Below are 23,246 nucleotides of genomic sequence, written 5' to 3'. Positions count from 1 at the left end.
AAATAGGGTTAGGGTTAGGGTTACCCTAACCCTTTAAGTACACCATCAGGCATTCACAGTGTCTCCTGTTTCACGTTTTCATAAATCAGGTCATAAAACGTTCTGGAGGCAGGCGTAGTCGCTGTGCATTGTATTAGTCAACAACCACCTCACCTCACCTCTCCTCACCTCACCTCACCTCTCCTCACCTCACCTCGCCTCACCTCACGCATCACAACATCATGTGATGAATTCATTTGATGTTCACTACATTGATAAGGGTCATATTATCCATCAAAGCTGAGGTTTTTTTTATGCGCAGAGGGCAGAATTAGTTATATAATTATTCATGCAAATAAGCTCTTATTCAGCATCATTAGAGTGAAAATCAAGAATTTACAACATTCAAGAGTGTCTCTCTCTCTCTCTCTCTCTCTCTCTCTCTCTCTCTCTCTCTCTCTCTCTCTCATAGTCTTGATTAAAAGATTTTTATGACTCGATGCTCTACCAGAGCAGAAATAATGTTATTGAATCTGTGAAACAAAAAAGAGAAAAATCACTGACAGAAATCCTTGACTTCTTCTCTGTGAGCATGACTTGGTTCTTTTCTGCTAAAAATGTATGACTGTCTTTCATTTGTGTTTGTGAGGATGCATTTTCATAATTTCCTGTTGTTTTTCAGTAGTATTGCTCATAAACAATATCAACAGCTTCTTCGAATAGGATTATATTAATATTTACAGTGTAATGAGATGGCATTCTGTATTGCAGTGCCTCCGACACCGATTGCTCCCCCCCAGCTCCTGCGGGCAGGCCCTACCTATCTAATCATCCAACTCAACACCAACTCCATCGTTGGGGACGGGCCAGTCATTCGCCGGGAAATCCAGTACCGCGCCAGCCAGTCCATGTGGACAGAGACTCACGGTGTTGGCTCACTCACCTATAAGGTTTGGCACCTGGAGCCAGACACAGAGTATCGCATCAGTGTGCTGCTCACCCGGCCTGGGGAGGGGGGCACCGGAGCACCTGGACCCCCTCTGATCAGCAGGACAAAGTGTGCAGGTGAGTCAGATCAAGCATGGAGTCTTCCAGGATTCTGCATAGCATCCATGGCAATGGAGCAAATTAGTTTTAGTTACAAACACAGACAGAGCTGCTGTGGCTCAGGAGATAATCCTGAGGGATATACCTCAGTGGGCAGGGCTTTAGTTGTAGTTGGTTTTCTTTTATTAAAATGCATTGAAAAGGGCAAGAGAAGAAGAGACTAATATCAGGAAGTTGCTCTTTCTATCCATACTAAGATGAGCACTAGATTCACCTCGATCAGAGCATTTTTGCCTCTAGACTGCCTCTGAAGCTAATAGGTACTTTCACAACTGCTTGATCTGCTGATTTTTTTTCTGTAAATCAATAATTAATTAGTCTATAAATGTCAGAAAGTACAGAATGTTCATTGCAAGTTTACAATAACATTGAAAAGCAGCAAATCTAGAAGCTGGAAATACATTTTTGCTTTGTGAATGGCTTCACCCTTTAAACATGATCAACACAGTATGCATCAAGACTCTTACACTTATTCTCTGAGTCGAAATTCAGTTAAAACCGAGCAGGCAGACATCAGTCACACACGACTTTATTGAGTGTGATTTAGTCTTTCTTTGTAACCATGTTTGGAATCTGCACATGCACGGTTTCATACATGCAAAGCTTATTGGAAACTGTTGAGCCAAAACGTGGATCATGTTTATTCCAATCAATAGCAGAGACAAAATTTAGAAATATAAGCGTTGTGCATTTTGCCCTTTGAGTGGGTTTTTATCTAGCTGCATGGCTCTGAGGGTGGCAGTGTGTGTCGCCTCACTGCTTTGCTCCACACTGAAATATCTCAACACTTACTACATGGATTGGAGTGAAGAGATAGTGATGGTGCCAAAAGCCAATTAATCCCAACTACAAGGTGCTAGTTCATTAATAGTCGACTGACTAATCAATTAATGGACTCAGGAATAATTCTATAAAAATGCATGCCAGCCTCACGCTGTCCTCCGCTGCTTGCTTTTTGTGATGTCCTTTGACCCAGAGAAGACCAGCCCTCAAAATTCAGCACACTGCAAACTTGCTCTTACCTTGGCACTGATAGTTTGTGCGATGCATATCAATGAGTGACATGCACCTCTGACATTCACTCTTAGTCTCTTCAGTAAAGCAGATCTGCATAGGAAGAGATACCACGTGCACTTTTGGCCTGCTGAAATGTTAGGAGAAAAACATTACACAGAGCTTGCTGTTGTTCTCCATCCAACTTCTCTCACCATTTAGTGCGCGACTGCACTTTTCAGTTTGATTAGCATGTTACTGTTTTGGTGCTTATCAAATAATGAATGACATTTTGTCAGCCTGTGTAAAACGTATCTTGCACCAGATTTCATTGCTTCAAGCCACGGCACATTTTGGAGCCACTTCTCTCACAGTGGAATACTTCATTGAGTCAAAGGCGTTGACAAGAAATGTTAGACGGCTCATTTTGAAACGACCGGACACTGGAAGTTACATATTTCAGATTTTCGCCTGCATGCTATGACATCACTCATGCACACTGCGAACTGAATACTTCTAGAATTGGCACATAACAAGAAACAGACTGTTATCAAAGTCTGTTCCTTCTCTTATGCTCTGAGATTCACCTGAGTTCTGAGCTGCAGCTGGGAGCTGCATCAAACTGTTTTGATGCATCACTTAACAACTTGTAGTTTGCCTGTAGCCACTGAGAACAAAAGGTGTGTTTGTTGTCATTGCGGCATGGAAGGTGTCTGATGCTTCTTATGTATCCTGGGCTTACTTATAAAAATACATATTTAAATCAGGAATCGAGGTATTCTTGCAGTCATTTACATGCAAGACAAGGATTGTGGGAGTGTGAAAACAACAGACAATGTGTAAAGATTCATAGTTGAAGCGCCACACCTTGGGTTAATGACTGGTCTGAACCCAGCTGCAGAGGAAAGTTTAGTTCAAGGAAAGTTTAGTTGTGTGGTAATAAGGAGCTCATGTCATGAGAGCAGAGGACAGGGTCTTCTCGCTGCCTCTCATCTGTGTTTTAGCCGCAATGCTGCTCATCCGGGTGAAAAAGGCACCCTGCCACTCTGTCAAGCAGACAGCATGACGTCCCTGTCACCTGCCACGCTCTTTGATCCACGCTCGTCAGTGTCTTCCACTCGCCCACCTCCTGTCAACTCCCATTGCTCATCTGAAGCTTTATCCCCGGGGAGAAAGCAGCAGACAGCAGAGGCCCTGTGACACAAAACTCTGGATGAATTTGTCTTCCTAATGTGTCACAGAGAGCCATGTCTTTTAGCACAGTGACTCCTCTTTTTGGACAGTCGTTGAGTGTGACATTTCATACTGACTGGTGCAGAGGATTGCAATCCCATGGGGCCATTGTGGAGGGTGACCAGCCACACAGAGGCCCGGTTCAGAAGCTAAATGAATGATGTGCCCATTTGCTTTTCCCCCCGGTGTTCATGCTTTTTGTGTGGCTACCATTAAATGACCTGGGCATGAGTACAGATGCACCATTCATGTACCGTAGCATTCATGCTTCCTGTCTCTTGATTGCAGCAACTACTGTATGAGCATAAGAGCATATTTCAAGTTATTCTGATGGACAGATTTTTTGTTTGAAGGAAAATGAAACAATCTTGAAAGTTGGTCTCAAGGCTTCAATATTCTTATAATGAAGTGCTTGTTTGGTTGTCTAACAGTGTCTAACCCCCTTTCCAAAACCATGCAGAGGACGACCACATCTGAAAATGACTGGTCGGATGCGTGGAGGTCATAAAGTAGGCAGTTTCTGATGTTCTCTCTAATCAGTGCTTGTCTCTCCTCAATGCGTATACAGGAATGTGTACGTGATTGTGGGAGACAAGTTAACAGGGGTTGATTATCTATTCTGCTGGATTTAGTGAGGTCACGCACTTGGCAGCTGTCAGTTTTTTTTCTTTTCTTTTCAGCTAAATTCTCATAAATTCAAGATGCGTTCAACTGTAACTTATAGCAAGAATGTTGAAATCCTTTACAGGAGAATATCCTCTGTATCAGCCAGGGAACATCAACATGATTTAAATATGAGAGGTTAAATTTCAAGATATTTATACCTGCAGAAACTCATTCAGAATAGACATGTTGTCAGTCCAAAGCCCATGGGCTTCCATGGTGAGTATCAGGGTCTGCACTGATAGCCCATCGTAATTCCTACATAGCTCCTGGCATGAGGGACAGGCCTCAGTGGCGGCTCATTGAGGCAGCTGTTAAGAATGTGGATGAGGGGATGAGATGAAATGTGCAGACCCATCGGGACTCTTCCTCATTCATTCTCTTCACTTCCCCTATTCCTCTCTTGTGCAGCCTCCCCCTCATCCCTCCTTCACCCCCTCCGCCTCTGGCGAATCCCTCTGATTAGGCTAATCAAGCTGAATGTCAGTTTGGGGCAGGACTGGTGGAGGTCTGGCGGGTGGCGAGGACAGGGCCGAGCCTGCTGCGGCGCTGCAGTAATGATGAGTAATTGTGTCTTGAGCAGAAACTGCACATTCACCCAGTGTGCCTCTGGTGGCAGGCCTGGTTTTAGCAGGATTGGACTGCTTTACAGAGCTGATATTGTTAAAAAGTTTTACTGTATGATTGATTGATGCTATTCCATGGGAAGGTTTTTGCTTGTATCAGTATCAGCTGTGAAGACACAAATCAAACAAACTCTGCCTGTTTCGCCCTTTTGGGAAAGAGCAAATATCTTCCAAATCAGCAAGGACTCTCAGGACATTGCCTTCTCTGTCTCGTCTCTGTCCCCTCAGAGCTGATGTCTCCTTCCTGACAGTGCTTCGTTCATTTATGCTGCAGCTTTTGATCTATGTTTAGTGAAGCAGCGGGGCTGGAGCTATTGCCTCCCCAGTCCAGCCCACCAGCCGTCTGCAGCTCTGCACTGCCAGCCTGTGCCATGCTGAAGGCATTGCCCTCCACTTGGTGTATCTAATGTCTCAGCAGTACACTTGAAGTTTCAGGCCAGCCTACAGGACAGAAATAACCCCCTGTGTGCTTGAACTGGACGTTTTGCGTGACAGGGACATGGAGATCTGCAATCACAGCTTTCACACATGACAGCATTAATTAGGCTTCAGCCGTTCACAATTGATTCTCTGCCAAGGCTGTGCACTGGTCTCTTACCGAACTCGTTCATGTTAGGAGAGATGGGAATGTGGAATGTTGTGTTGTGTGCTACTTCTTCAGGCAGTTTTATGTTTTTCATTGATTCACCCCTCTATAACCTCGTGGTGTAAGCTTGTAAAGTCAGCTGCAACTGTTGCCGTCTCCTTTTTCCCAACAGTATTCCTCTTTTAAGCTGTACCGGGAATGATTTTTAGGTGAAAATATAGTTGTCTTGTAAGCACGAATCACAAAATTGTGCTACAACAGAGAACAGCATCTCATCCCCGTGAACTAGAAATACACTGATCATGGTTTTCCATCCACACCTCCATCCATTTTGTTTTGAGTCAACATCCAGTAGCCAGACGGCTGTCTGCCCAGTTCCATCGTTGAGGGAGACGTCCAGGTTCAGGTCCAGGTTCTCAGGCTTGATGGCATGTGTGGCCCTTAGGTCTCCTTCTAATTAGACGTGCTCAGAATACCTCCAACACCTCAAGAGGCATCATCATCGTCTGAACAACCTCAAGTAGGTGACTGTGCAGTGATTCGACTGCACGGTCCTTCTGAATGTCTGGAAAACCTCTTGCTCACCCTGCCCCTCAGGGTGATGGTGAAAATAACAATGCTGGTCGTGACCGCTTGGTAACTAATTCTTGAAGTCAAAGCTCATGGTTCCAAGAAAGGGTTGAAGTGTAAATTGATGATACTGCACTGCATCAATCAGCCAATCGATCTCATATTCCATCCATCCATTTTCTATGCCGCTTATCCCTTTCAGGGTCGCGGGGGGGCCGGAGCCTATCTCGGCTGTCAACGGGCGAGAGGCGGGGTACACCCTGGACCGGTCGCCAGTGGATCGCAGGGCACATACACACAACCATTCACACTCACACTCACACCTAGGGGCAATTTAGAGTCACCAATCAACCTAATGAGCATGTTTTTGGTCTGTGGGAGGAAGCCGGAGAGAACCCATGCATGCACGGGAAGAACATGCAAACTTCACACAGAAAGGCCCCACTCGGGAATCGAACCTGCGACCTTCTTGCTATGAGGCACTACCTGCTGCGCCACCGTGCAGCCCGATCTCATATTCCATCTGAGTGAAGTCGTGAACATCACTTACCTCATGGGTCAAGAGTTCTGTCACTCAGCTTCTCACTGTGAATTCGTGCCACACTGTTGATAACCTCGAATGCAGTTCACTTGTAGAGATGAACTCAAAGAGAATTATTGTCAGCTCTGCAGTTTCCCTTAATGATTTGCATCTTTTAGTTTTGTTTTTACAATGTGCGACCTTCCTGCTTTGGTTCAGTCTCGCTGCTCCTTCCCAGCAGCAGTAGGCGGTGAAGTGAAAAGCTCTGGAAAAACTCCACTGTACACCAACTGCCCAGCAGCAAACAGAAGATAAAACTAGCAAAAGCTGGTGAACACAGTGGAGCGTTTAGCAGCTGCAGAGCCAGAGGTTTTTTCAAAGATGTTTTTAGGTATTGTTTATCTGAAATTTGTCAATCTGAGAAAGGCTTTTCCTGCAACATGGTAGATTTACTGAATTTATCCAAATGTTTGAGTATTGACACTGAGAAACAAAATGCTGTCAGTGAGCAATGACAGTTTTCTTTTGGATTCCCGTTTGTAAATATGAGCTCACTGTTTGCTCTTTATTGATATGATTTCTGCTTCCTGTCCCTCAGAGCCCATGCGTGCCTTGCGAGGTCTGACAGCTTCAGAGATCCAGCCCCGGCAGCTGGCCCTTCAGTGGGAGCCGCTGGGCTACAACCTCACCCGCTGTCACACCTACACCTTGTCCCTCTGCTACCGCTACTCCATGCCAACAGGGGGCAGCGGAGGGAACAACGCCACCGTCAGAGAGTGCCTGTCCGTGGAGCGGAACATGTCTCACTTCACCCTGAGAGACTTGCCGCCCTTCCGCTCGGTCCACGTCCGGCTGGCGCTGGCCAACCCCGAAGGCAAGAAGGAGAGCAGAGAGGTGACCTTCCAGACGGAGGAAGACAGTGAGTGAGCACTTTTATTTCACCCAGTCAACAGCAGACAGGACATCAGATGCAAGGGTTTGCTGAAATGTGCCATGCAATTGTTCCCTGCAACTGCAACATCACAATGGAAAACAGGGCTGTTTTTTTATGTTTGCACTCAGACTGGTTATTGTCGTAGCTACTCAGCTCTGGCTTAAGACCTTCTTGAATTTCTAGTTTTCTGTGCATGCGTCTTCATGCTCAGATAATTACTGTGCACCGCTTACACAAATCCATGCCTTTAGTCACCCAGTACCAGCGATAAAACACAAATATTGACTCACAAAATAAGCTGGATCAGCGTAACTAAATGGAAGATCAGCCTTTTAAATAGAGACCAGTGGAACATTAATCAGCTCGGGCCGTGGCCGCGAGCAAAATGGTAAAATGATTTTGCTTATCTTTGTATTAATATTTTCCTGTGTACATCAGCAGATTAGGCACATTCTAATGCAAATTCTCAGAGAGTGGAAGTACAGAAGGTCAAACACTTATTGTTATGTTGAATAAGAAAGGCTTTTCAGTGTAATTGAATGGCACTTATGGATATTCTTGACCCAATGGAGCGAGTGAGAGGGAATGACGGCTATGATATGAAACCAGCAGCCTTTTTTTTTTTCCATTGCACCTTCAAAATGTTTTTTGTGATATTGTTACAGCAACACTTGAAAATACCAAGCAGTGGAAGAGATGAAAGAAAAACAGGCAGCCCTCTTGATTATCAGCACCTACACATTGCTGTCTTATGGGCAGGAGGAAATGAATTAGCATAAACAAAGTAATGTACAGAAAGCAGCGTGTTGTTGTAAACTTATTCAGCAGATTTAACTGGTTAGGAAGTGACAAGTTCAAACGTGTCAAAAAACAAGTCATGATTGGGGGATTTTTTTCCACCACTTCACTTGATATTTTGAATGTCAGCACCAATGGAAAGTTTTGCTTTTGAGCCACTGAATGCCAGTCTGACAGTCCCCAATCCCCCTGTCACAAGGAGAGCTGCCATCACCCTCACAACTACAGTAATTGAGCCGCAGCCGGTGACAGTTCCTCCTGCCTGCTTCCTGTTGGGCTCAACAATCAAACACTGGCGTAGCGCTTTGCTTATGCTGTGTTGATGCTGCTCGGAGATAGCAGATTCGGCTGTGAGGGATTCATGAATACAGCAGGATTTTCTTCTTGTTTGCTGTGCCTGCCTCAGCTTCAGATTCTGAGGCTAACACTCTTGCAAACACGGAGATCTTTTTAGAATTAAAAAGTCACCGGCAGCATTTTTTTAAGCACTGGGAGCATTACACTACACTGCACAGCGATGGTCAAGCACCGGCCGTAGTTCACAGTTTTTTATGCATGTACAGCAGCATGAAGCTAATTTGTAACCAGTCCTCAGGAGAGTTTGAAAAAGTAGAAGTAACTTTAGTGTACTGTAAGTAGCCGGCAATGAAACACAAAAACAGAAATAAAACAAAAGACATGCAAACACCAAGCACAAAAGGCTGCCTAGCTTCATCATTGTGAGGATAATTCTGTTTGTTTGTTTGTTTGTTTGTTTGTTTGTTTGTTTGTTTGTTTGTTTGTTTGTTTTTTTGTCAGTTTGGGCCATTATATTTTTTGGTAATAATGACATGACAAGTTAATTTCTGGGAATGTCAAAGCTTTATAGTTGATTTGAAACTATGTTTTCTGTGTTTTCAGTTCTTTTGCACATCACATCAAAGTATGCTTACATGTGTTGGGAAATACTACTGAAAAAGTGGAAAAGTCGTGTCCTTCCAGAACTGTGTGAGGTCTGATGAATGTCCACATGTGGAGTTAGAGCAGACCTCTGCAGCCGGCTGCTTGAGGCTTCATTAGTCACTGCCAGCATAATATGCCTTTGACTGAACTGTCTGCAGTTGAGTTGCACTGTGGGTAATGTAGGCACTAGGTTTTGACAAGCAAGACGAATGCATGGAATAAATTACGCAGTATCAGTGGTCTTCCGCATCAATTTTTATACTTTTTCACTGTCCATCGATGTATCTGACCATGTTATAGCAGTGCAATAATACATTTGTGGACTTCTCTTTTAATGTGGCCATGCTTACCAGACTTACTGTGGTACAATACTACTACTGCAGAACAATCATTTGGCCCTCTCAGGGGAGCTGTCTTTCAGTTTTACCTGCAGGAAAAGTGGATCAGATAATGTGGATGTAGGTGGTCAGGGATGATTGTTTGAGTGGTGCTTTTGTTTTGCCTCCACATAAACGACAGCCGTGTCCGGCGTTATGTTTTTGGGTCATCTGTCCGTCTGTCTGTCTATCCATCCCAGTCTCGCGATGTCATGTTTTAGGAGTGCCTTGAGGGAATTTCTTGAAATTTGGCACAAATGTTCACGGACTCAAGGATGAACTGATTAGAATTTGGTGATCAAAGGTCACTGTGACCACACAAACCAGGTTTTTTGATTGTAACTCAAGAATTCATGTGTTAATTATCACAAGAATTCACACAAATGTCTCATAGGATAAAGTGATGAGGTGGTGATATTTTATATCCAATTTGTCAAAAGTCAACTTCACTGTGACATCATAATGACTAAAAACAGTGCAAAACAGTACAACAGGTCATTATTCAACACCATAGCTGAGGAACAGAAGGCAGACTGTGAGCACATTTCACATTTTTTCAGATACTGAATTGGTGACACTAATCTTTGTGTCCACCTGTGCTGATTGTATCTTCTGTGCTGCCAAAATTAAGACGTTTTAGAATTAGCTTCTTTGCAGCAACAATCCGAATTTGAATATTTGTAGTCCATCAAAAGCTCATTGGTTCTGCTGATATTGAGCTTCAGGTGGTGATTGTTGTTGCACCATGTGATGAAGCTCTCTGTCAGTCCTCTGAACTCCTCTGTAGAGACAGTCTCTACGTGAACACAGCATGTTCCTCACTGGAAGTTATTCACTGGAATCATACGCATCAATATAGAGATAACTTCCATTTCACCAAAAAAGGACATAATACCTTTTATTAAATTCCTTCAAAGTCTTCCCTCCATATATGACACGAGTCTGACAAACATGGACGTAACTGCATCTTGTCTGCTTGGCGGAGGCAGATTTTCCTCGATCTTCCTCCATTTTAAAATGGAAATATGATTCACTCTCACGTAGATGTAGCCAGGTTTATTTTGGAATCCTTTCAGGTGAGCAACTGTTGTTTAATCCACAGTCTCTCATGATCCATCTGAACTTCAGCTGCTTTCCTGAGAAACAGGGCACACAGTCACTGCTACTTCAAAGCCTGTTTGAAGAGCATTGTTCCACTTCCATGCACAAAACTATCAGGCTTAGTTAACTCTCTAAACTTTAGAGCTCTCTTACTTTCTATTTTGTTACATGTTAATGCTTGAAGGCTATTGCCACAAAGCACCGCAGCCAACAATGCACTGCGAATGATTATGTATTCTCAGAACTTAGGAAACTGTCCAGCACTTCAGGCACAAAAAGAGTAGGTGTTCTCCTTTAAGGAGATGCATCTCATTAAGCCAAAAAAAAAAAAAATGCAGAGCAGTACTCAGGCAGTTCACAGGTTGGATTACTTTGCTGTTTTGCTGTCAGTAAGGTGCTAAAGAAGAAAAATCGACTGTCATCCTCCAAGACACGGTGCTCCGTTATCAGACAGTAGAAGCCAGAATCTCAATTCATCCTGAGGGCTGAGAGCAAGCCAGTCCACAGTTTCCTTTCATCACCTCCCTTCTGCTCTGTCTCTCTGATCCCTGTTTTTCGTCCTGCTCCATCCCTCCCTGGCCCTGTGCCTTTTCACTCTGTCAAAGGTGTTTTTACCCCCTGGTGCCTGTGCAAGAGTCCATTAACTTGAGACCTGAGCAGAGTGTTTGTTTCAGAGGTTGTTTTTCTCCCCTGCTATAGTTCCTGGCGGCATCGCTCCAGAGTCCCTGACCTTCACCCCGCTCGACGACATGATCTTCCTTAAGTGGGAGGAGCCCGTGGAGCCCAACGGTCTCATCACACAGTACGAGGTAGGGGACTTTGTTAGTCATGCAAAAGAATCCACGATACACAACCATTCGGCTGCCTTCTCATACACACTAATCCTCTCCAGGTGTAGGATGTTATTTTCCCCTTGCCAGTATCTATTTTATTCATCCTCCCTCAGTATAATGACTCAAATCAAGGAAAAGTCTCCTCTGCTCACTTTAAAGACTGCACTGCTCCCCCTCTTTGATTTCCCCCAGGCTTGTTTTTTTTTCCGTTTCTTGCCCAAACACTGGTAGCACACATGAGCCTGAGCCACTGGAGTGGGGAGGACCCACTTTTCACAGTTCATGGGATTTACTGTACATGTTCATATGGTAATTAAGCTGAGGCACAGACTTCAGGCTGTAATTACATGGGGGACAACCACTCTAATTACTTATTTGCCTAAGAGATGCCTCCACAAGGGGGCAACTTTAAATGTTTCTAATTAATTATTGATGGTCCCATATCAACCCGTAGACCTTTTCAGTATGGGCTTTGGAGCTTTATTCTCGTGGAAGTGATATCGGTCAGTATGTGTTTTGGTACCAGGGGGGTTATTTCCATATATGGGACACCACCTGGTTAATCTTCATACAACCTTGACAAACTGTACGTCATTTCTAAAAAAAAGTTTCTTATTTTTGTAGCAAGAATAACACATCAAAACACATCAGTAATGTCCCAACTTTTCCGCTGTCTGTCATGACCAACACTCATGGCATTACTGTGAGCTCCAGACCAATTCTATTATGGAAAATGCATAAAACCTTGCATTTGAAATTCTTATCAGCAATCTCTTTTCTGATGCAAGGACGTTGTCATCTAAGGAATACCAGGTATCATGACAAAACAATTGCCAATTCCTATTGGTGCCAACAGTGCTGTACTGTAGAACGAGGACGTGACAGAATCTACCTGAGTCTGATTATCAGCAGATAACTGCAGCAGAAGATGTATTAGATCTGTGCTGTGAGACATCGTTTTACAGTTGTCCAAAGATTAATTAAGGGACATTTCTTGTGAGAGAGCGTTTGAATTAAATGCAATCTAAATGCAGTCTTTCAGGTAGTGTGATAAATAAGGCTGTGAGTCATATTACCAGTAGTCCACAGGCTTATACTGTAAGATTTCTTCTGATTTAACAGTTGTATAAATTGGGAAATACTTAGTATGGCTTCATTTGAACATGTGCAGGAACAAGTTGAACAAGTTGGCAGCCAAAGACCTAATTTAGACATTTCTGAAAGTTTGATCATTTCCATGAATTCAAGAGCTTGTAATGGGCCACAGTTCATTTTCACTACAGCTATGGGGATGGCAGTGTCGGCCTGTTGGTCGGTCCACCGCTTTAAACTGTGATCGTCTGCTGTGAAATGTAATACAGATACCCACATTTTGATACAAACGCCCATTTTCCCCTCAGGATGAACTTTGTTGATCTCTAAATTTTCTAGCACCAGGTCATCGTTTAAATATGTCCAATACATTCCCATCAGCCTCAGCTCTGCTTTGTGTTTACTGCTAATTAGCAAACGTAAAAACATGCTAAATGAAGATCGTCAGAATGCTAAATATTATACCTACTTAACATTAACATGTCAGCATTGTCATTGTAAACTTATTAGCATGCTGTCATTAGCATGTAGCACAAAGCATCGCCATGTCTAAGTAAAACCTCAACGAGCTGTTTGCATGCCTATAAACTTGTTTTAATCCATCTTTTCCCTGTTTCCAGATCAGCTACCAGAGTATTGAGTCGTCAGACCCTGGCATCAATGTGCCGGGTCCTCGCCGCACAGTGTCCAAGTTGAGGAACGAGACGTACCACATGTTCTCTGGACTGCACCCTGGAACCACCTACCTGGTGTCGGTTCGGGCCCGAACAGCTAAAGGGTTTGGCCAGACAGCGCTCACTGAGATCACCACCAACATCTCTGGTGAGGCCTCGTGCTGACTGCTGGGTTCAGTCATACTGTGTAGTTTTGTGTGTGTGTGTGTGTGTGTGTGTGTGTGTGTGTGTGTGTGTGTGTGTGAGAGAGAGAGAGAGAGAGAGAGAGAGAGAATGTGACTGGGTTTGGCCCTGAATGGCAACAACAGCAGAGTGTTCAAATATACTGATAATGTATGCTAATAAAACATAATTCAGTCACTGTGACGATGCCACTTTAAAGAAAAAAATGTTATTTTTCCAAACAAAAAGTGTGTTTTTACTCAAAGCCTTTGCAGATGATAGCAAGGAACACTAAATAATGACTTGTAATACCCCTTGTTTGAAGAGCTTTTGATTAAATTACGCATACACTTTTAAATTATACAAACCATTATTTTCTCACAGCTTTCAGACATGCGTTGCCATCATTTCATGAAATCACGGCAGACCTGAATTATAGTGGACTACAAATGTTCCATTTCAGCGGTTTGAGTGAAAACAGCTTTATTCAGCCAACATCACCGCAAACCGAGTCTGTGTTTGTCATTCAAAGGCAACGCAGCAGCTGAGAAATTAGAGCAGCAGTGTTTGTGAGCGAAGAGGTTGCCGGTATGGATCTTGGGATCGGTCTGGAAAATGTGCCTGGAGGGAATGTGAAACACTCTCATCTACAAATGGATATCTGTGAGCTGTTTCACTAATTGTGTTTACTCAAATGAAACATCACATGCTATTGTGATGTTTTCCCAGAAGAAAAATACTGGGAGTTTGTAGAGTTTGTGGATGATTTGCTTTTTTCCAGGAATCCATACAGATATAGTGAAAAGTAGGCTCCCCAAACAGGTCAGGTATCACTCTCTCCTTTTTTCATTTCTGGAGATACATCAGTATAAACCTCTTGATGCTGCCTGAGGAAGAGTGCCAAGCTTGAAACCTCAGAGGCTGCCATTCCAAGCCTTTTTTTTGTGTTGTTCAAATGCCTAAAACAATCTATACTTTCAACTCCAATGCCGAAAAAGTTTCAGACACTGTGTGAAACATAAATAAAACAAAATGCAATGATTTGGTAAATATTTTTTATAATTTGATGCCTGCAACATGTTCCAAAGGTGGGACTGGGCCACTCGGTGTTTGAACTGCAGATGCTGATTTTGCTTTTGAAAGCTAAAGTCTTTCCCATTCTTTCTGAAATACGACTTCAGTTGCTCAACAGTCTGAGATGTGTGTTGTCATACTTTGCACTTCTTAATGCACCACACACTCACAATGGGAGACAGGTCTGGACTGCAGACAGGCCAGCCTGCTAGTTGCTGTAATATGCAGAGTGTGGTTTGGTATTGTCTTGCTGAAATAAGCAGGAAAAGATGTCGTCTGGATGGCAGCAAAGCCTGTATGCACCTTTCAGCATTAATGGTGCCTTCACAGATGTGCAGGTTATGCCATGGGCTCTAACACACCACCGTACCGTCAAAGAGCTGGATCTTCACTGAACGCTGCTAAAAACCTGGATGGACCATGATTTCCAAAACCAGTGTGAAATGTGGACTCATCAGACCATTGTACACTTTTCTATTTTCCCATGTCAGATGAGTTTGGGCCCAGAAAAGTGGGTGATGTTGGTGTCCCAGTCTTTAATTGCTCTTGTCTCAACTTCTTTGAAACGTGTTGCTGCATCAAATTCAGAACAAGCAGATATTTAAAAAAAACGGTCAAACATGAAATGTGTTGTCTTTGACTGTTTACAATTTAATCTACTTAATTATGTTTAAAGGAATTATCACATTCTGTTCTATTTACATTTTACACAGTGTCACCACTTTTTTGGAATTGCAGTGAATCTGTGAAGAATCTGTGTCAGCCAGATTGTTGTTGTGTCAGAAGCTATTGCTAAAGTAGTGTGATATCCTTCTTTTAACCACGAACCAGCACACACATTCTCTTTTCTCTAAAAGTGAATAATTTTTGTGCCAAATTAACAGAATATAGAGTGAAACTATATTTTTGTCATTTTAACTTGTGCTCAGTCCTCCTCAGGCCTCTGTCCACAACCAACCAAAAGTGCTACGCATCCAATCAAAGCTCCCCGTTCAGGTTCAGCTCAGAGTGTCAGCTTCGCAGTCTTGTGGGAGCAAGCAGCTGTTTTTTGTTTTGAGGCGTCTACAAATACTATTAATTCCATTTCATATGAATATATTTAGGTTTTTGTCCTGCTCTATATAGATCAGCTCACATGGATCATTTTTGAAACACTTATTTAAATATCATCCTGCTGATGATCAGACTGTTCAAAGCTGCTGCTGTAGAGCTGCAGTGGTACAATAGAAGTGACTGTACTGGGCCACACAGCAACCAAATGCCTGTGAAGCATGATATTGTTGATGCAAATCGTGGAGCTTGGTTGGCTTTTACTGGATAAATAAATGTTTTACTATTTGAAAAATATCATTAAACATGTGCCTCACTGGATCTAAACACCATGAATTTCACCAGAAAGATTAATCTGGAGTCCTTTATTTGTTGTAACCCCACGCTTTAAATAATGCAGCCCGTCCTCCATCCCTGCTTATTATCTGTCCCTGTTCCATCTGGTTTAGAGGGTGGCCTATGTGGGATCACAACTACCGTAACCTCCGGTATCACAAGCTCTCTCCTGGCTGTGCTGTCAGAAAAGCCCAGCGGGAAGCCAGCTCCTGCACTGTTTTGGTAGCGAGCATGAAAGTGTAATGTTGCACTATTAGTCTTTTCATAATTCATGGCGGATTTAACCACCTAACATGCACTGGCTCAAACGCTCCTCGACACCGCTTTGGATAATGCAGACCCCAGCTGTTTGTGTGCAAGCCTGTGTGTGTGTGTGTGTGTGTGTGTGCGCGTGTTTTCTGGATGACAGGTTACACAAGCAGATTTTTACAACAAGCGGTAATGCCTCCGACGCAGAAACGTTTCCACTTGCATTGTGGAGCCTTTTTGTTTCAGCTTATCTGTTGTACCAGGGTAGCCAGTTGCTTCACTACACACTCCAGTTAATTCACTCCCTGTAGTAAACAGAGATGCGAACACTCAACCTCATTGTCCCCAGAGCTTTGCTGAGGTTGTGCAGCTTTGAGATCTGTCCTAATTATATTATAAGGGCCTCTTGTTTTCTGTGTAGTTGGCTGCTGTTTCTAGTCATCATCAGTCAGTGGCACTGTGTGGGAGGCCTCCACACACTGTAATACACAAGGGACGTCTGCGGATAATGAATAAAGATAACACGCTCTATCTTTTCGTGTAGGGGTGGAAAAATTACTAAAATATCTAAGCAGAAGTGCAGCTTCATGTCTTTTTAAACTCTCAAATAAACAACACACATTTGATCTTTTCCAGGAAATTCAAAAGTTAAAGGCTCAAAATGATGCAGCTTTTCCTCCACGGTGCTTTTTTTTGATTGTGCATTAACTCTTCTGAGCGGTTTTCCTGCTTTATTCCTCTTCTCAGCCCCGGTCTTTGACTATGAAGACATCCCCTCTCCACTGAGTGAGTCAGAGAGCACCATCACTGTGCTGCTGCGCCCTGCCCTGGCAAGGGGGGCTCCTGTCAGGTACAACTAAAACACTGTTCACTCCTCCACCAGCATTCATTCAGTGCTCACCCGCACTGTGATATTTATAGCTGCAGTCGAAAGAGCTCTCTACAGCAAATAGTTCTGGAGGTTTGTTGCATAGCAGATACCCTTTTAAGAACAATGCAGGAAGAACCTGAGTGGTTTTCTATTACAATTTCAGAGTGAATGTTTGAAATGATTCAAATGAATTGCCAGGGATTTATTCCTCAATCTGGCCGTGGTCATCATCATCATCACCAGGAACCTAAATCTGAAAAAAAAAAAAACATCAGTCTCACTATCCTGGAACCTGCCTCACCATGTCAGGCAGCGTTGGAATGACAGCAAATACCAACCAATCATGTGCTGACTGGTTGACAGCTGTGTCACTGTAACGAGCGGCACACTCCAATTTCAGTCAGGAATCAGGGTTGAGAAAAATGGAGGCAGTGGGCTTTGAGAAAAAATGAGAAAGAAACTTCAATGCTTCACAGAGGAATGAATTCCTCTGGATCAAACATAACAGGGCTAAAAGAAATATGTACAGTTGTGTGGCGTGTGAGGCAAGCTTCTCATTCGAGGTAGCCATGAATACAGTGCTGTCCACAAGATAGACACACAGTGCTGCATTGAATTTTTAAAAGGAATTTTGCATTTTAAAGTAATTTAGCAATAACACTAACACTAATAAAAATTGTCCAAGGGGCTTTAAAAATGAAATATTACAATGGCATATGGCACATTTAGATATATATAGATATATACAGCGTTCTATAATAGCATTTTCTTCTTGTTATTCTCCATTTTAGCAAAGCTTTTTGACATTCTGTATTCTGCATCAGATGAAGGCACTTAAACAACTTTAATTCCTCAATGTTTTTTATTCCTTCAACTTCTTATTGAAATAAATATCTTAAGACATATATTTTCACCTCAGAAGATCTCCATTCCAAGTGCTGAATCATGATTTAAAGGGGAAAATGTAGTTTCATACAACTTGAATCATAGTTTCATCGTCATTTCTGTCAGTACTTATAACACTGTACTCACCAAGTGAACTGCTGAGATGTGGAAACATGGTGACACTACGAAATATAAAGTGACAGGGCAGGAAACAGCAGTCAGCAGCGACAGACAGCCTGAAAACAAACCCCCAGCAGAGCCAAACTTCTCTGAAAGAGAGAATGAAGACATGGTAAACCTACTCCCCCAGTTGTCTGTTAGAAATATCCATCACAGCCTGCAGAGCGGCTTCCTTTCTCAGCCTTGAGCTACCATACCTACCATCCTGTTCTATGAAGAGTTCAGCTTTCCTCAATTTCAGGTTTTCCTCTAAGTAAAGTGGTTTATATCATTCTTTTACTATCAGACTTCATTGTAGCAAAGACCAAAGACACTGTAATAGTCTGAAGGTTCATTCTTGAACGAAGTAGTTTAGTCAGTATTCCTAACTGTAGTTCCACTTTTTCTAAAATTTTCAACACATCACACACTCCTAATTAGCAGATGGAATTCTCAAGGTAGATGATAACATACTGCAATTGAGAACCCTGAGATGAAAGCTAGGAAGACTACTACGAAGTACACTAGAAACTGGACCTTGAGTTAAGATTGTTTTGTCAGACGTAGCGTGCAGTGTGTATTTATATGACTGTATAGTATGAGACAGCCGTTTGTTCTGCTTCAGTAGTACTGAGCTCCACACTGTCATCTTCCAGCGCCTACCAGGTGGTGGTGGTGGAAGAGGATGGCTCCCGTCAGGTGAGGAGGAGGGAGCTGGGTGCCGTCGACTGTTTCCCCACACCGAACTCCCACAACGAGGCGCAGGCCAAAGGGGCCCCGCATTACTACACAGCTGAGCTGGCTCCCAGCAGTCTGCCCGAGGCCACGCCCTTCACTGTGGGCGACAACCACACCTACAACGGCTACTGGAACAGCCCTTTAGACCCCACCAAGAACTACCTCATCTACTTTCAGGCCACCAGTAACTTCAGAGGGGTGAGAACTATTAAGATGCCCGACAAGGCTTTTGTTTCTGAGGCTCAGACACTCTGCTTTTATGTTTTAGCAACCCTGACAGTCAATTTAGATTTGTGTCGAGCCAGTCAGGAGGCAGGAGGCAGTGTGCTGGCTGCGCTGCAACAGAGGAAGCAGTTCTCTGCATAAACAGGCTTTATTTCTTACCAAATGGGAGGATGTGTGTAATGCATTTTTAGGATGGCTTTTGGTCGATTGCTTCCCACTGGTACATTTTGGACTTGTTAATGTTGCACCATTTCCAAATGAAATCGTGTCAAAAACATCACAAGAGCAAAGTGGCCAAATGAATCTTAACTGCTTTCAGAAGATAATTACACGCAGAATACAATGTGTGCTGCTGCATGTTTTTGTAATCGTCCAGTTGTCAGATTCCCGCATATTCAAGCTCTTTAAAAACTTTCAGAATGTTTTTTTTCTGCAGGGAAAATCAAACACTGCCTCCCGGGCTTAAAACGATCTGAAAAGCAACTCCTCGAGCAATTGAAAAAGTGACTGAAGCATGAATAAGGAATGTGCTGGCCAGTGTGCACAGAAGCAGTGAAAGTAAATGCTGTTTAATTCATTAGGTCCATATGGAGCTTGTGTGTGCCCACCCGCCTGCCTGCCTGCAGCTTCTCATCTAGATATCAGTAACTGACTCTTCAGAGGATGCGGTTTCCTCTGAGTTCAGTAATGGTGGGTGTTCATAGCCGGGACGACCGCAGTCGGCCTCTGGTCAGTGTCGGGGCTGACACACTGTCTCACTGAAATCTTCACCATTTGATCTGAAATCAGCAGGAAGCTTTTTCCATCATTAACTGCTATTTGTGATGATTTTCCAAATTAAACAATTTGTTGGCACAGCAGCTCCGAGACAGAAATCAGCCAACACAACAAACTGGATCATTTAATTCATGTTGATGATTTTCTTTTTTGTCCTGCAAATATTTTCGTCTCTGTTCTGTTTTCTGTAGTTGTGTTTCGGGGGGGTGGGCTTCTCGGGGACAAAGAAAAATAATTTATGAAATTATTTTCACAATTACCCTGGATAAATTAGATGCACAGGGCTCATTGTGGACCACGAGCTGCCATTGAATTGAAACAGTAATTGCTTTGGCAAATGTGCCTTCAGTGGGGCTTGAAAGATGCATGATTGGTGCTGCCAGTTTCTTTTGACACACACAAGCAGGAAACAAACACACACTTTTCCTCTCTATCCTTATATTCAGTATCTAGATTACTACTGTCTATTACACTAAAAATGAAAAGACATGCATGGCATGCTGATAGTTCATTTTCAACCCTCTGCTGCGTTCATCATCACTCATCATCTGGGATTACCTGTCACTAATCCCAGTGTTCACTTGCTGGACACACTGGCTGGGGGACTGGGTAGGTTTGGGTTCTGGTCTGTTTTTGATCCAGTGATACCCAGATTCACAAAGCTAACAAATCAATTATTGAATTTTCATCTGTCTTTGTAGTGCTTAACTTACTGAAACAAAATGACATTTGTAAGTCGTGCTTTCTTCCTGTGAGTGTCTGACCTCGAGACAGAGGCACGGCTCTGTAGCACCACTCTATGATTGTCAGCAAACTGTGTGTCTTTGCTGTTCAACAAGATCAGCAGAGTGCCGGGTGAAACGATCAAGCTAATCACATCATTTCATTTCATCGTTTCAAAAACTCTCTGTTAGAGCTGCGCTAATCAATGTTTTTATGTTAACGCTGGATCAAATGACTGCATGTAATGTGAGATGTGTCGCTCATAGAGACAAACCCACAGGGAATCATCAGCTTACAGCTCCACCCAGCTCAATGAAGTGTTTTGGCGGCATTAAGATCACTGTTTTTGGTTTTTACGGTTGTAACTTTGCTGTTGCGGTTCATTTGCCATTCTGCTCAGTGCATGTAATTCCACTGGTGCAGTCTGTCTCCTTTGCAGAAGAGTCCCAGAAGTGACTCCACTCTGCTCCACACAGAGTACGTGGCCAGACCGGAGGTCAGACACAGGAACAGTTTAGAGAATCAAGTATACTTTCAGAATAAAACACCCTGTGCAGACTCTGGATCCCACATCACATGAAACACACATTAAAGAGAGATTTGTCTGAGGGGTTGGTGGAGACCAAAACAGAGCTTAAGGGAGAGTCATTTTTCAGCTGAATGCTGATGATGCTCCACGTCTGTTGGATGTGTAAACGGTTTGCAACGTGTTCATCGAAACAAATGTTGAGATGGTAGTGCTGTATGTCTGTGCTGTTTTTACACTTTGCTCTGCTGCTCAAAGCTGCCAGTAAGATGGAGTAATGCAACTTTAAAAATATCATATTGATATTCTCAGCTAATCAGCTCAGTTGCTCTGAATCAGCAGCTACTGAGGATGTACAGTGAGCTGTGCAGGCTGTTATTTCAGTGTGGTTGATACATTTGAGCAACATCTTTATATTTCATGTTGCTCCTTTTTTTTCAGGTTGTCGATGGAGGTTGTGAACATTAATTACACCGCCTCTCAAATCTGTAGTGGCCATGTACTCTCAGACAATAAAACGTTATGAGTTTTTATTACTTTACAGTGTAAGGGATTAGAAAGGATTCAGATTTGATAAGCAGATCCAATACTGAAATCAAATTTGATAAAATGCTATCAAAATCCACCTTAAGGATGATGAGTCTTCAGCACGCTGTGTATCCCTCCTCTTGCTTTTTTTGACAATCACTGTGTGTCTGTTCCAAAAGGTCAAAAACCCACCTTGACAGAGGACACGGTACACATGACACACTACCTGCCGCTGCTTTAATAACCCCTGGGTGGGAATAAATATGACTTATCTGTCACTGTTAGAGATTAGAGGAGATGAGAGTCCACTTGAAACAGATTTCCAATTAAAAAAGGTAATTCGGCAATCATTTTAGACGAAAGGTTTTTGACTCCAATCTCAGAGCACAAATTAGCATAATTGCCCATAAAGGCTGATTTAAATTCCTTAAATCTTAATTTGGTAACATGCCCCTCTATCTCCTGGAAAGAGGTGGCTTTTTGGGAAGGTGGTGGAGCCAATCAATGAACCCGGTGTGGGACCTCACAAGGTTAAGGAGAGCTCAGGTCTCTCATATCACAAGAAGATGTCATCCTCTCGGAAATTTCAATTATTTCCTCCACATAGCAAAGGTCCAGGTGACTTTGACACACACGGCCGCCTGCGTTGCAAGTTTTAGACAAGGTTGTGGATTTCGACAGGCTGACATATAATTAACTTGCCCTGTGGTTGTTTTTTCCCGCTAATCATTGTGTCCTCATGGTGCCAAGGCAAATGAATTAACTCAGCCTTTTCTTTTACTCACAGGAGACCAGAATAAACTGCATACGGATTGCTCGCAAAGGTAACACCTCCTTTCCTTTTCAATTTTGAAGGTGTTTCATGTAACATTTTCACATCAAGAAGTGATTATCACATTTATTATAATTCAGTAAACATGACTGGCACAAAGCTACCTCCTGTCTTTGTACTTTTTATACTCAGCCTACCTGTTTGGATGGCTGTTTGGCTTCAGAGCACACACAAAGGTGCTTTACAGCACAAGCAAGATGCTGGTCCTCTCCTTTTAGTGCAGGCAGAGCCTCAGCAGTAATTGAGAGGAAATAAACATTTTAGAGAACTAATGTGAAACCGGAACGGTCCAGAAATGAATAAACCTCAATAAAAGTCACACTGACATCTGTAATAATGCAAATCACCGAACAGTCACCCCTGAAACCTTCAGACAGCAATGGCTTTTTTTTTTTTTTTGGATGATCCTGACTTTTTTGTTTGATATGCCAGTTTTTAGTGGCCTTTAATGAACAGAATTTACCTTAAGTACTCCATCATGGATTAAACGTTGCCAGCTCTGTATGGATGTGTTTGACAGCCGAGATCACAGCTAAACTATGTGTGTGTGTGTGTGTGTGTGTGTGTGTGTGTGTGTGTGTGTGTGTGTGTGTGTGTATATATATATGTATATATACTGGTAACATTTAATCCACGTTACCCCTTTGGTGGCACGGTGGCACTCCGGCTTCCCCCCACAGACCAAAAACATGCTCATTAGGTTAATTGGTGACTCTAAAATTGTCCTTAGGTGAGCGTGAATGGTTGTCTGTCTTGTATGTTGTCCTGCGATCAGCTGGCGACCGGTTCAGGGTGTACCCTGCCTCTCGCCCGTTGACAGCTGGGATAGGCTCCAGCCCCCCCGCAACCCCGGAAAGGGATAGTCGGGTATAGACAATGGATGGATGGATATCTCTCACAGTATACAGTCAGAATTCCAGGAACATGCTTAATGTGTTCAGGAAGACAGATAGAAGAATGCTGGATGAGAAACTGCACTTAGTTACAGAAGCCAGTGGAAGTGTGATTATCTAGCCTATAGGTGACTAAAGGAAGACTTTTCATGTCTGCTACTATTATAAATGGCATTTTTCCATAAATATC

The 23,246-nt window shown here is 43.0% G+C and overlaps 1 protein-coding gene across 4 annotated transcripts in view; it reads left to right on the top strand.

Annotated features, from left to right (window-relative positions):
• ptprua (protein tyrosine phosphatase receptor type Ua) overlaps window positions 1–23,246 on the top strand; it is a 180,541-nt gene that overhangs the window by 114,720 nt on the left and 42,575 nt on the right. For all 4 annotated transcript variants that reach the window (XM_070984234.1, XM_070984237.1, XM_070984236.1 and 1 more), the window contains exons 7-13: window positions 751–1,044; window positions 6,876–7,196; window positions 11,129–11,238; window positions 12,975–13,176; window positions 16,647–16,749; window positions 18,471–18,750; window positions 22,119–22,155. In XM_070984234.1, the coding sequence (XP_070840335.1) occupies window positions 751–1,044; window positions 6,876–7,196; window positions 11,129–11,238; window positions 12,975–13,176; window positions 16,647–16,749; window positions 18,471–18,750; window positions 22,119–22,155 (1,347 nt within the window). The remainder of the gene's footprint in view (window positions 1–750; window positions 1,045–6,875; window positions 7,197–11,128; window positions 11,239–12,974; window positions 13,177–16,646; window positions 16,750–18,470; window positions 18,751–22,118; window positions 22,156–23,246) is intronic.

The sequence above is a fragment of the Chaetodon trifascialis genome, chromosome 17 (genome assembly GCF_039877785.1).
Source record: "Chaetodon trifascialis isolate fChaTrf1 chromosome 17, fChaTrf1.hap1, whole genome shotgun sequence".
NCBI lineage: Eukaryota > Metazoa > Chordata > Actinopteri > Chaetodontiformes > Chaetodontidae > Chaetodon > Chaetodon trifascialis.
This window is presented reverse-complemented; position numbering and strand designations above follow the sequence as displayed.